This window comes from Pinus tabuliformis, chromosome 9 (assembly GCF_031772625.1).
Source record: "Pinus tabuliformis cultivar Carrire ecotype Pingquan chromosome 9, CPIR1, whole genome shotgun sequence".
Lineage (NCBI taxonomy): Eukaryota > Viridiplantae > Streptophyta > Pinopsida > Pinales > Pinaceae > Pinus > Pinus tabuliformis.
In genome coordinates this window covers 283,745,589-283,761,140 of record NC_142307.1, presented here as the reverse complement: position 1 = coordinate 283,761,140, position 15,552 = coordinate 283,745,589, and the positions used below count along the sequence as shown (strand labels likewise).

Here is a 15,552-nt window from a genome sequence, read left to right as displayed (position 1 = left end):
ACATATTTGAAGTTTCATCCAATCTGCTCTCAAATCTAAAACTTGCCACTGCAATCTTCCCTAATCTAAACAAACTACCCAGCAAAAGTGCTTAGTCCTTCAAGCACCTTTAAGACCAATTGTTGGACTTTATATCTAATTCAATTATGTATGGTTCAATATATTTATGCTTTCATTATTTAAAATATATATATATATTCCCCGATGTCTCCCCGCCCCCTTAAATTTCCCTATAGTTTGAAGGTACTCCCACACATCCCCCCTGTACCTCTCCCTGCTCCCGCGTCCCCTTGTCCCAAAGTCTTGGTGGAACATTGGTTGTAAATACCAATGTTGCACTAATCGTTATCAGGATTAATTCAACACATGGAAAAAATAAAAAATAAAAAATAAAAAAATCGGGAAAAAAATCGTAACATACAAAAATATTCATTTTTTTCTATTTTTTTTAATATCTAAAGCATCTACAAGATAAAATAAATACATTGACACATAAATATGATAAAAGAACTAATATTATAAGATGTTTAACATCATTTCTAGTGCCACATCACACATAACAATGAATCATGTCCTGAATAGTAAGCCCTAACTTATGACTCCCAACTCAGCCTCAAAATATCAACAAAAAATATAATAATGTATCTCATATCATGAGTCATAATGTCATATACAATGAAATGAACCAAATAACTAAAGTCTAATACTACTGATTTTCTTTGCCCCTCTAGATGTAGAGGTCGGTGGAGTTGGCAGTAGACTCTGTTGTGCTCTAGACATTGAAGAACTAGGAGCTACAGGAGGTAGACCACGTCCTCTACTAGTGACAGGGGTAGCTTGGGTCACCTCCTCCTCTCCTCATATATTTAAACAACAACAACAACAAAAAATCCAATGATTTTTTCCCAAAAAATCTAGTGATTTTTTCCGAAAAAATCTTGATTTTTTCATAAAAATCACCAAAAAATAAAACAAACCAAAGAAAGAATAAAACAAAAAAATGCAATTTAATCGGCCAATAATATCTCTGATTTGAAAAAATCGCGATTAGTGCAACACTGGTAAATACTTGGAAATCCCTCCATTCAAAGACCGAAGCTCTGATACCATGTTAAAATTTCTCTCAATCCCAAGTAAATTACTTTCTTATGATCTCAAGAAAAAAAATTACTTGCAGAGATTTAATTTTTGATAAAAAAAATTCAGATCATAGAATGATTGCACAGTGGCTGGAAATTAACTGGAAAATAAATCAGCAGAAACAAGAAAATAATTTCCAAGTACACAGATAATTTTTCCTACCCTTTAAATCAGTTTTTCATTAAAAATTATTCCAATCTTACAGAAGCTTCCGACACTATGAAAACTCACTCACTGAGAAAGAAAAACCCACAACACCACTGTTGGTTGCACGTTGTGACCATACAGCCCTGAAATGCTCAGCTGAAGCTGTCATCTGCCCTACTGCTCAGGTCCTGCTTTTCGTAGAGCATACAGCCTCCCTGTAGATAAATACGGCCCTGGTGGAGATTATACAATGGAGTCCCTTGGTTAAATCATACAGCCTTTCTTCTCATCCGCGCAAAATCATATGGCCTCTCTCTCTCTCTCTCTCTCACAACTGCCCTACTGCTCAGGGCCTGTTTTTCGTAGAGCATACAGCCTCCCTGTAGATAAATACGGCCCTGGTGGAGATTATACAATGAAGTCCCTTGGTTAAATCATACAGCCTTTCTTCTCATCCTGCGCAAAATCATATGGCCTCTCTCTCTCTCTCTCTCTCTCTCTCTCTCTCTCTCTCTGTGTTGGATCATACGAACTCCACAAATTGGCGGAGATCAATTTCCTTGTTGCAATCTTGTTTCCCTTCTCTCTTGGCTTGCACATTGAGCAAAATCCTTTGTTAGTGTATGAAACTGTGTCATCATGTCTTGTTTCCCTTTACCTTGCCCGTCGTTTATAATTTTCAGTGAATGACCAAATCTCCCTAAACTAATCTCACTTTGCGATCAATGGATCTAATTAAATTTCAATCTCACTTGTGATCAATGGTTGAGATTCATTTAAATCACTAGTGTAAAAAAAATACTTTGTTAGACTTTATAGAACTCAAAATTAAAAGACCTATTTACTTTAATTAAGCGAATTACATAGTCAAAAGAACATCAAATGATTTCATGCATGTTTGACACAAAACCTATACAAAAGTTCATGTCCAAGCTACAAACATGAACAAGTCTAAATATCAATGTGGAAAAAAAATATCTGAAGTTTAAATTATTTATGATAGTAACTACTATATTATACATGGCTGAGTTTTTAGTTAGTATAAACTTATATATATATATATATATATATATATATATATATATTCCAATTTATGTACTTGTAATTTTCTATAATATATAGTTAAAATTAACTGTGTATTATTTTATGACGGTTCTATTACTATCGCTATGAAATTTAAAGATAAATAAATTTTAGTTCTATAATTAAATACATACATACATATATATTCGCACTTACGGGAAAATTTTATAAAATGTTATGAACTAGAAAACAAATTCTTGAACTTCGTTCGTGTTGATTTTGAACACGAACCAGGTGACCTAGCTTACAACTAAGGCAATCAAGAATTATCATTTTAGAAGAATTAGATGATCAATGTTGATCTCGAACAAGATCCAGCTAACCTGGCTTACAATTAATGGAAATCAAGAATAATCATTAAAGGAGAATAATTAGATGAAGCATATAAATTATGTTTAATGGCAAATAAATTATTGCTCAGAATGGCCATCTTCAGTAAGAATCAATCAATAGAAACTCCTGATAATTTAGGATAATTTAGGATAAGAACTATGGGGCCAGACTGATCCTAAACTCCCTTTAAGAACCACTTAACCATCGCAGTATGAAAATACTCATAAGGACTAATTCGGGAAAGGCTGGAGCAAGAATCCACAATGAAAAAATAAAGACATGAACTATACGACAATGTTTCCTTTAGAGGGAAGTACAATACCTTCAATTAAATAATACCTGACAGTAACAGATATCAGGGAAAGCATGTCTTAATGCAAAAACAAATTAGGTTCAAAAACCATTTACGTGGGAAATGACAGAGCGTTTGATTATGAATACACCATATCCAGTTTGAATTTGCTTCTAGAATAACTGGATATCAAGAAGAAAACAACAGAGTATAATACAAATTTATTTTTCTTAGGCACCCACTACAATATTTTATACTAGAAAAACAAGTGCACAAACAACATTAATTCAACTGAATGATGAAAGACAATATATTCCTTACCTTTTTTTGTGTGATATCAGAGATGTGTCCACCTCCAATACAGCTTGAAGATACACCAGAGTGAATGAATTTTGGATCCCATCTTTCTCTCGGATATTCTGTAGCATCCTGAAGAGGTTCAATATATCCATTTGGTCTGTTATGCTTAAGCAGGACACGTTGCTTTGACACTGGTAATGTTTCTAACAAAGTATCCTCAACTCTTGATTGAATAACCTCTCTCCTCTTGAGATTTGCACTCCAGTGATCAGGCTTGTCATAGGCTGCATCACTGACAGCTCCAACATCTTTATTAGGTCCCACATGTCGCACATAATCATAACGTGTCTGATTAGAATTTTGCTGGTAGAAAGTCATTGAGTGATGCACTTGTTTTTCAGAAATAGTCTTCTCTTCTAACTTTTCTGAAAGGGGTCGAGGGCGGGTGCGCATACTGCGCTTTCGCTTGGTTTTTGGTTGCAAAACTTGTTCCTCTTCACCGTCTTCCCTCTCATGCACCCAACTTCCTGATTGTTGGAACTCCATGTGAGAATCACCAGATGCAACAATTTCACCTTCCTCCAGCTCTTCCACCTGTTACATCAATAGTAGGTGATAAAATTAATACAGATCAGAGGAATAAATTCCAAAACACTAGAAACACTTTCAAATTATTCTATACTCACCACTGGCTTTGGTTGGGTTGCAGGTTTGGCTTCTAGTGCAGCCAAAGATCCAAATTTTTGAGCAGACACCGTTGGCGAAGAAACCTGTCCTACATTCACTTTTCCATTCCGAAATGAAGATTCTGATGAAGCAGCCTCGCCTTCATTGCCCCCTCTAACAACATTCTCCATAACTTCTGTGGCCCTAGTTTCGTCATCCTCACCTCCATCGGATTCTAGTTGACCTTCTTCAGACTGAACTCTATCATTAAGCACTGGATCAGCCGCCCTGCTGTTTTCTTCATCTTCTAAATCTTCTTTTATTTCTCCCTCTTCTTCATGTGTAGAAGAACCATCTTTCTCTTCCGTACTTACTTCAATTTCCTCGTCCCCTTCATCAACAGATTGCATGCCTCTGTGTTTATTAGGTAGCTGTTTTTTGTTACTAGATGAAGCTTTAGAGGGTTTTCGATTGGAAGCATTTTCTATATTGGCTGATTTCTTCTCCGGAATGGTTATGGGGGGCATTGCACATAATTTATCTTCTTCTTCTTTAGTACCAATAGGTACCACAAAACCCCTACTTAACGCCTGCTTAGACATAGCATCTTGAGCAGCACTGACCTCTCTTGAGCCCACACGTAGCCACTTAGGAATCTGTTTGTGCTTCATCATCTCACCAGGCCAGTCAATCTCCTCATCCATCCGGTCAAACAGCTCCAGTTCTTCTTTGCTTCTAGCAATTAAACGATTTACTTCCTGCATTGAAGGGACATTATGAACTGTTTCTTGGTACCTCTCTTCATCATGTAAAAGAGTCTCTAATGTCATACGCCTCTCTTCTTGTGTTGTCCTTTGATCAAAACGACCTGCATTTATGACCTCATCTGCCATATCAATTTTATACTGTTGAATGTTGTTACGAACAAGGCTCTCCACAGAACCCATATATCGATCTTTACCAGCAAGATCATCCTCATCATCTATTGTTCCCCCAGTTCTGAGTTCATCTTCTTTCTGGTAGCTTGATATTGTTTCTACAACAGCTTCTAAGTATATAACTCTGACCTCTCTCTTCTGACCAATTCTATGAGCCCTAGCTACAGCCTGCTCTTCATTTTTTGGGTTTGGGTCAGGATCATATATGACCACTGTGTCTGCTGATTGAAGATTCAAACCCCTTCCTGCTGCACGGATACTAAGTAAGAATAGGAAACATTCAGAACCAGGCTTATTAAAATCATGAATAGCCGATTCTCTATCATCTAAGCTAGTTGTTCCATCAATCCTTCTATAATGAAGACGGCGCCATTGCAGGTAATCTTCCAATATATCCAGCAACTTTGTCATTGTACTGAAAAGGAGGACACGATGTCCTGCTTTGTGGAGTTTGATGAGAACTCTATCCAGAACCCAAAGTTTTCCACATGATCGTACAACATACTCATTAGAATAGTCCATAAGGTAAGGATAACTTAGTAAAGGATGGTTGCAAACCTTTCGCAGCTCCATACACCTGTTCTGCAGTGGAACATATGCTCTAATCTGTCTTTTGGAATTGCCCAATACTCTCCTGGCCTCCATCTGGGGATCAAGCCTAATACTGCCTGTTGCTTTGATCCAATCATAAATAGCACCTTGAAGGGCTGACATTTTACATTTCAATACCACTGAAACCTATTGATCACAACAACTACATAGTCAGCAACAAAGCTGCATTAAATGACACGAGATATTATGAAGCATATCATTTTCTTCACCTTCTGTGGTAGTGATCCCTCTACATCTTCAACCCGACGACGAAGCATAAAAGGTTCCAATATCTGGTGCAATCTGTGAATTATAATCACTTTCTTCTCAGTTTCAAGCCAATCGTCTTCAGGGGATTGGGAAGAAGGCCCGTCCTTTTGAAAGGGTTTTGAGAACCAGTCATGGAAAGCTTTGCGATTGTCAAATACCTCAGGTAGAAGCAAGTTCAGAAGAGACCATAGTTCCTGCAAATCATTCTGAATTACGAGAAGTAAATCAGCTCCCACTTCATACTACAAAATAAATGCAATCTTACAAAGCACAGATTAAACTATGCAAACGAACTAAAATTGATAATCACTCTCGTAGTGGTATGCATATGAGTTATATTCAACTCTAACTAAATCCACGTTACTTTGCTTTCTACTTTTTGTATTCTGTTAAGCATGGTGGTCTGAGGCCTCTACCAGCAACACTGAGAAGATGAGAAAGAAAGATGGTAAACCAATAAACTTGAACACAGCACCTTCATCAAATATAACGCATCGTTGAATGAAGATATGGAAGCCTTAACATGTTCAATTGAGGATGGGGAACTTCACAATAGGAATGCACAGATAGAATTCTTGGCAAAAGCAAGCAGATCTGTGATGTCATTTTCTTGTAGCTGAAGTGACTCATGGGCAGCTGAAGTGACTCATGGGCATAATTTCCATAAGCAAGCGAGTAGAACAGTTAGAACTCTCATCTTTGCATGGGTATGTAAAATATGAAGTTACTCGAACCTACAATAACTTTTGAAGCTGCCCAAATAATGCAGCATTTACAAAGTCTTATGAAGGAGACAGGGGTTGTAGAATATCTCTGGGAGTAGTTGATCTACTCGAGCAAGAACAAAGGAGTGAGTCTGATGATGTTAAAGAATACCAAAAATGGATGACCTACAGCCATCAAAATGCCAGATGACAGGCTTGAGACACAACTTGCACGAGTCAAAGGAAAGAAAGTCTAAAAGTGATCAACACCCATGTAGAAAGAACTGGCATATTAAAATGGGCAAAATTTCAAATTATGTAACCCAATTAAACCTTTAAGTTCTGGCCTTGACTCGAACAGGTTTTGCCTTCAAATCACACTATTTGCTCAAGGTTGCACAGAATGGGAGTGTTTTTTAGCGCTGGATCATTGGGAGTCATTTTCAGAAAATCCTCAGGAGGAGAATGATCTGGGAGCATCTCTTCTATATATATATATATATATTGCTTTTATATTCGAAAATAATCTAGAATTCCAAATTAGTTATAGAATTTATAAAACATGCATATTGTACATCAATGAAGATAGAATTGTCATCCATAGTACATTTAATGATTAATCATTCGAGCTATCTTTACCATGTTCAAGCAACCTATGCAGGTAATACAAATTTTAGTCCACATAATAGATAGTAGACAATTAACTTATCGAATGAATTAGGTTATCTAACAGCTTTCAACAATAACAAGACCAAATAGTTATGTTTACAGAATAGGCCATCTACACACAGAAATATGAAAGGTCCAAAACAATAAACTGAGCTGGTTGCTAAATGCCTCTCTCCAGAAGAAGTGTTCATCAGTTGTGAAAGCACCCATGTTGCCAAATGTTGTAGCTGCGGGGTAGCACCACCTTGCACATTCCACCACTCCTTGTGAAACAATGTTCCACCATTTCTTATACCAGGATCCTCATCATTAGTATCATCCTTCATTCTTTTTGTCTTGTCTAGCCTTTGCCTCTACCTTGATTCTCTAGGTACACTAGTTGACAAAGCCCACTTTTGATCAAACTGCCTAATCAACACCACCAACACCTTGGCGCTCTTGATTAAATGCCAATCACATACTGTCATACCTCATAGAATCCAATGAAATGTTATAATCTCGTTGACCTTGAAATCCTGAAAACGCTTAAGTCTGCTAAATTTTCAATGGGATATGAAATTCTATTTTCTCCATATGAAGTCTAATGACGTTAGAAACACTCCCAAACATCCTGAAACAATTAATGGTAATGTTGAAAATTTAAGTAAAAAGGAGCATCCAGTGAGTGCATAGGGAGCGCAGTCCAGCACAATGTTACTTGGGAGCGGGAGCGGCGGGAGCGAAAATGGGAGCGGGAGCAACCATTTTCAGAAGCTCCCGGTTTGGAAGCAAATCCGGGAGCAATTTTTTAAAAATATATATATTTTATATTTTTTAATTTTTGATACATCTATGTCAACAAAAACATGTAGAATGATAAATTAGATATAAAAAACATAAAAGAATAAACAAAGAAACAACAAAAAAAAAACATAGATTGATCATTGAACCATATCCCATCAATCATCTAGAAATTTTAATCTTCATCAACCATGTCCACAAGTTAGTAAAATACATATTACAACTGCAACATATTGAGTCTCGTGAATCATGATTCATCAAATTCAATCTTAAAGTTTCAACTTCAAGCTTTCAAAATTGAAAATTCAATATATAACATTTATCATCATTGATCACCAAAGTTGTACTTGTAAGCTAACTTTAACCATTACAAGAAGTAATATCTTAGATATTTCTAAGTCCTAACTTCTAACTGTTAACATGAAATGAAATGTTATAAAATGAAACATGAATAATGAAATGAAATGAAACAACTTTAGTCTTTCACGAAGCATCATATTCATAATTCACAATCACTACCAATGAGTTGTAAACTTATAATTGCCAACTTCAAACTTCAAATTTTCATAGTCACAGTCATATATTGTTTACAAAAAATATCATTATGATATGAAAGAGTCAAGAGTCAAGGACTCAAGACTCAACAGTTATGAAAACTAATAGAAACTAGAAAAGACAAGTAAATTGTAAATCTACATGTGGCCCTTGCCACGAGAGTCTCCAGGAGTATATGCAGGTCGTGGTGGTCTTCTAGGAGTCTCCCGCACAGACCAACGACCAGAACTAGTAGGCACATGCCCTCCACGCGAGGGTGTAGATGGAGGTGGCGATAGCAAAGGAACAAGACTCGGACCTCGAGCACTTCTACTGGATGGTGGAGGTGGAGGTGGCATGGCTGCTACAGCTGCAGCTGCTTCATCTTCATCCCGTATAAGTTCCTCTTCCAGTTCTTCAAGATGCACTATACCATCCTCCAAATTGTCATCCTCTGGGTGATTGTCCCAAATTTTATATGTGGAATCCTCATAAGCCCGATCACACTAATGACTCAACAACCTCAAGTTGTAGTGCACATAAACCAAGTTTTCTGCTCAATTTTCATTGACTCTATTTCTTTTCACTTTATATGAAGCTGTAGGTGCTCCAACACCTCTCTGTAGAAGAAGTATTCACAACGTGTGATAGAACTTTTTTTGCCAATTTTGGCAAAAGTCAATGGCCGCCATATGTTTCCCACCATGTGAGAGCATCAAATCTGTCTCTGTCTTCCATTGCATGGAAGGTACCAAACAAACCAGTGACACTGAAGTATTTGCCTGTTTCAAGGTGCACAGCTGCACATTCCTCCCTGTCAGGTATCAACTTTTCTAATGCTTGCAAATATCCACTAGTTACCTCTGCATCTAAATGGGTTTTGTCCTAATCCCACCCCTTGGTGTAGGTTGGCCCAACCAAGATGTAGAGTAGTATTTTGGCGTAAGGATATACGCCAAGCAATGTAGTGGAAGATTAAGTCTATTCCACCGTTCACACACACAATCATGAATCAGTTTGTACAAGTCAGGATCTCTGTTATGAACAATATATTTTATTTGCCCCAACATGGTATCCATCTGCTCATACACCTCACTAATCACTGGTTTGTCTATATCTGCAAACCGAATCATGTGATAAATGGGCTTGGTGAAATCCAATACTTGCCTCACACTTGTCCAAAACTGACCATCAAGAGCGGCCTCCTCCACCAGTTCAAAACCTCGCATGTCAGTTGCATTTGTAGCCGTTTCCTTTAATACCTGCCAATGTGGACTTGATAACATGCTAGCCAATGACTCTCTTACCTTCAAAAGGCGCCTGAAGGTGAGGCAATAGCTACCAAATCTGGTCTTCGCAATCTTCAACAACTCCAATCTCGAGTGACTGCGGAAAAGGCCATGGGTATTGCTATGATTTGTAATAACTTTTATCATTTGTTTGCCTTTCTTGTACAAATCACCAATCCATTTGTATTGTGCATTTTTGTTCTTGACAACATCATGCATCAGAAGGTTCAATGTGTGAACCAAACATCCAGACCAAAATATGTTGGGGTATTTATCCTCAATAATTGCTCCCGTTGCCTTACAATTAGGAGCATTATCAGTGATGACTTGGATGACATTGTATGCCCCAATACGGTCAATTGTTTCAATTAATGCTTTCTGCAATGTTGATGGTGGGCACCACTAAAAGACACAGCAAGAACACTTATCAATGGCTTGCCTTTTACATTTGTCCACCAATCAAATACAATGGACACCCCATGGTCAGTCCAAGAACTTGTCATTCTATTCAAAGAATGTGATATTTTTGCGTTTTCATGATCAAGTCCAATGGTTCTTGCCTTGTCATACCCAGGGCTCTTGTATCCTTTAGGGGCATCATTTATGGCAGAAGCCATTTCGTGCCAATAAGGTGAGCGAAGAACATTGAATGGTATCCCACATGCATAGAGAAACCTGTAAACCTTTGAATCCACATCATTCCTACACCGCTCATCAAGGAAATCTGATATGGTTCTACGCCTTAAACCTGATGACCCTGTGCCTCCATATCCACTGCCTTGGTAGAATGCTGAAGGAGTTATTTCTGCTTGTAATTGTGAGCTTGGTTCAAAGAAACCCCTTGATTTTTTTGATTTGTATTGGGCTTCCTCCTCTTCCCTTATGTATTTGGCTCTATCCGTTGCTGACACTGCTCGACAAGTTTTGATTCCTATTTGTTTGTCTCCATCCCATGGCCTTTTCCTGTAGAGGTGTTTTCTGGCACAGGTGTATAAACCTGTGTAATCATTGTTGCAATGGGGGCAATGAAATTTAGAGGTTCCACCCCCTTTCCTTGCTTCAGGTCTGTTAACATATTTCCACAATGGGGTTTGGTCTTGTTTAGTTTTTTGAGAGTCATGTTCACCCTCCTCCAGCTCCTCCTCAACGAGGTTTTCATCAAATCCACTTTCTCCAGCTTCCTCATCCCCCTCTTAATTTTGGCCCCTCCGTTTCCTACTCTCCAGCACCATAATAACCATGAAAGGGACCAAGAAGAGAAAAATCCCAAGAAATATAGCCAGATCCATGATGTTTGATATTTGTAGGCTTTTGAATCTACAAATTAATTTAATTTATTTAGATTAATTAATTTATTAATTTAATTTAGATTCATGATTTTTTTACTAAATATAGTTAATAAACCAAATTAAACTAACTAAATTACTACCTAACTAAATTAAACCAACTAAACTAACTAAATTACTAAGTTACTTACCTCTTTGCAGGCTTGCTCCTCGCTCCTCCTCGCTCCTTTGCTCTTGCTCTCATTCAAGTGATAATGAAATTTTTGTTTGCCCCATTGAGTTTTTAAAACATATTTTTTTTTAAATTGGATTTTTTTTCGCGTCCGCGGCTTTTTCCCCCCGGATCGCGCTCATGGCGTCAGTCAATTCGCTCCTGGAGCGAAAATATTTAACGCTCGCGAGCGATCGCTCCCGAGCATTAAATTTTCGCTCCGGGAGCGACGCTCCCGATGTCGCTCCCGAAATTGGCAGGGAACGCAAATTTTTTTATCGGGAGTGCGCTTCGGCCCGGAGCGCAGATCGGAAGCGGGAGCGGGGGGGGAGTGCTCCGCCGCAACTTTGGTCCAGCACATGGGAGGTACGTGCAGGAGCGTAGTTGTTCCAAATTTCCTGGGAGCACAAAAATCAAAGCCAAAGCACAATTCAATTTTCCAATAAACGTGTGATGCTATCACAATTGTTGGCCTCTAGTATAAGTGCCTTACCTATAAAGAGTAGTGTGCACCAAGTATTTAAGTCAAAAAGGATGGGATCGATACCAGATTGGAGGACAGCATCAATACTAGATTGTAGGACTAAAGAAGTCATGGAAGGCCACTCAATGCACTGCTATATCTAATCGTTGGACAAACTGGAAGAGTAGAACCCTTATTAATCTATCGGTACATTGTCCTAGGTGTATAATATTTATTTAATCAATTGATGTGTCAATGTGTGTTAAAGATGCAGCATTGTTGTGTGAATTGTTGGATTGCTCTATCCAAGAGACTGGGTTTGCAACATGTTGCAGGAATAATCACAAATAATGCAACTAATTAGGTGGTTAGCAATAAGTTGCTAATGGCAGGTCATGTGGTAGCATCAAGACTACCTTATACACAAATCCATTCAACTGCACCGACAAATAAGGTTCAAACAAATGATGCAGTACCTTCTAGTTGCAAATGAACCATGACCCTTTCTTGTAAACAAGAGAGAGGGAAATGGCACTGCATAGCTAGCTGCTAGATTTGTTATTGTAGATAGCACATGATGACGAGATCCATCTATATATTTGTTGTCATCATTTTGTATTGGGTCTCCACCTTTGAGTCCTTGATTGGACAACTATCAAGATTTAGGATTCAGTATCAACTTTGATGCATAATTTTTCATTTGGCATCCACTATGTCATATATATCAATATACTTTTCTATATTTATGTGCCAATATGTGTATTTGATGTTTTTGTTGGTTTATATGTTGAAAAATTAAACAAAATGAATTTATTCTTATTTTTTGAATGCTTCTTGCAGTTTGTCAATTTTTATTGATTTTTTCATTTATGTCGCTGATAAGTTCATCCTAGACATTGAATTTTTTGCCAATGTGAATTTTTTCAACAATGATTACAAACGCTCTTAATCTATAATGGGTTATGGCTCGTTGTGCACCTAATCACAACATTTTTATTAGATAATAGCATAGTTACACGGGTACCGCTCCCAGGGATTGGAGAGTACGTACCCAAAGCTCCCCCACTCCTGGGAGCTTGGGAGCTGATCAGAAACGCTCCAAAACTGTCGAGAGCTTCAACGGGTACTTTGGAGCTTTTCGAGAGCTTCACTGCAACTTATTTTTGACGTTTTGAGAGCTTCACTACAATGAATAAGTGCAAACTTAGGTGTATTTGACGTTACCAGCTTGGGTGCTGCTGTGATGGAACTGTGTGAAGGGAAGGGTATGCCAATGGCTTTAGATCTGGATATGGGTTTGAAACTAAGAGAAACAACCCGTTTATGGAAAGCCCTTCTATCCAAATGAAGATGAGGACCTGGCCAATCCTGATATTTGTTATTGGAAAACTATTCATTCTCCTCACATACGCGGATGGCGGATGGATATAAAAGAATTTAGGAAGATTATCGGCCACTAGCAAAACCATCATCATCTCCCGAGCTGAATGGACAAAAGATGAAATTCTAAAGAAAAGAAAAATAGTTGAAATTATGAAATATAAATATTATTAAAAAAACATTTTTTAATTTAATTTTCATATTTATTTAAGTATAAAATATATATTAACTTGGAAATTTATAATTTTATTATACAAACTCTTTTTAAAATAACATTGGATTTAAACTCTATTGTTTTAATTTTTTTAATTACTATTATATATATTTTATTTTTTCTTATCTCTATTATAATTAGATGTAATATATATAATATTGGTAAGATTAAATCAAGGGCGAAGAATTGAACAGCTGACTTAACATATAGCGTTGCATGAAATCACCTAGTAATCAAGTAATAACAACCTTTTTTCCAGTTTGAGAGTTCTGCATGTTTCTTTGCTTGGAAGAAATTTGATTGAGAAATTGTCGGATTAATATTTTTTATTTTTTTGGCAGTGTTTCAAAGTTCAATCTTTTACATATTTCTTTGCAAGACGGAATTTGATTGGCAAGTTTTGATGGAAATAAATTAATTATTTTAATTTTATTTTTAATATATTATATTATTGTCGCTCTGAACTTGACGTTTCCTATAAATTTGGGCAATACTTCTAGCCGTGCCGGATACTCGTTCCTGCGTATCGGAAGTATCCGCGTACTAAAAACTTGCGCAACATAAGATAATGGACACTGTACATGGGAATTTTTTGTATGTCCCCATGACCAAAATGGACCCACCAAATATTAATAGTATAAATATAAGGAGAAATAAATAACAAAGAGATCAAGAACTTGGGGACACATACACGCTGAAGCTAGTATGCACTTCCAATTCCTAAAATATAGAGCAAGGTGTCTTCACAAAATTGGTCTATTATACCACTAATATGATAAAAGACTTACGTTTGAGATGGATAAAAATCCTTGTAATAAAAAATGCAAAAACCCTGACTTAAGATTAAGTCCCTAGTAAAAGAGATGAGACCCTTGTTACATACAGGCTTCCTTTATCAAATACCAAAATCATGAGCATAGCTGTAAATGTATATAACAATACAAATAAAGTCCGACATCCGAAAATAGAAAGCACTCAAATAACTTGCATTAGTTTTTGTAAACAACACAAATTAAAGTTTAAAAAAAAAAAGTGAAAAAGTTTCACTACCTCCAACTCTTTCGTGGAATTTCACTACAAAGTGAAGCTTCCCAAATACTCGCGTATAAGAATATTCTAAATTTCAAGGTTCAAGGTGATGAAAATATAGGTTAGGTCATGACTCTCTACAATGGACAAAGGCTTACTTTTTCATGATAAAGGAGCAACATATCATGCACCTAGACTAGATAGAGACTTGTTTAATCCAATGTTGCATGACTCGTACTCGTATAACACTCATCTGGTTATTGACTTGTCGACTCATATAAAACTCAAGAATGACCTATCTAAGACTAGTCAAAATACAAAAAAAAATCTTAAAATATGGTAAATTTTAAGCACAAAAAAGAAACTAATGACAATTCCAATCCTTATAAGTTATAAAAACCACAATATATGCAATAATTCATAACATCATCTCATATGTATAAAAGTACAACATAACTTATTCGATTTTTGTAAGCAAAACATTTACATACTAAATAAGAAGAGAAATCATGATACCATAATTAAAATAAAAAAATGGCAGCAAGTTCAAAATTCAAATACATATGTCATAAATGATAAATAATTGTCTCATAACAATCTTAAGCCTCATCACTCATGGAAGACTACGCGTACAATAAGCCCTCGTGGAGCTAGTACCAACATCAGAAGGCTGAAGCAACTGTGAGACATGTATATTTGGAGTCTCCATTTGAGATGGCAAACTAAAGAGATCCTTAGTCTCTTCATCAAGCTAACTCAAATCAAGGAACTCCTCCTCAACAACCCAATCGGACTCTATATCAATAGTATCCAATAAAATTGGATCTGTATCCTTTGGTTGCACTTGTTTTGTGAGCATTCGAAGGTTGTAGTACATGAAAACCATCTTCTCCAACCTCTCATGCTCCAACTTGTTTCTCTTTTTGTTGTGGATGTGCTCAAACACTGACCAATTGTGCTCAAAAGAAGAAGCACTATAGGGCTGATTTAGAACTCTAATGGTGAATTCTTGTAATTGTGGGGACTCAATGCCACAATCTATCCACCAATGAGCTGTAAAAAAATAACAACAAAGATTATTAGATTGCAATGCCAAACATATATAAGAGAACTAGCAAAATTACAGACATGCTTAAGTTGAATCCAAACATGTCACATGCTTCCTTGTACATATCTCGTTGTATGTTGATTTTGTCTTGAATATCTTGATTCAGGTACATCTTCTCAATGCAT

At 36.8% G+C, this 15,552-nt stretch overlaps 1 protein-coding gene across 1 annotated transcript in view; it reads right to left on the bottom strand.

The window, feature by feature from the left end:
* Positions 1 to 15,552, bottom strand: part of BRM (transcription regulatory protein SNF2) — a 153,287-nt gene that overhangs the window by 20,639 nt on the left and 117,096 nt on the right. The window contains exons 10-12 of the mRNA XM_089441065.1: positions 5,721 to 5,966; positions 3,982 to 5,637; positions 3,317 to 3,889 (exon numbers count right to left, since the gene is read on the bottom strand). Coding sequence (XP_089297191.1) covers positions 3,317 to 3,889; positions 3,982 to 5,637; positions 5,721 to 5,966 — 2,475 coding nt within the window. The remainder of the gene's footprint in view (positions 1 to 3,316; positions 3,890 to 3,981; positions 5,638 to 5,720; positions 5,967 to 15,552) is intronic.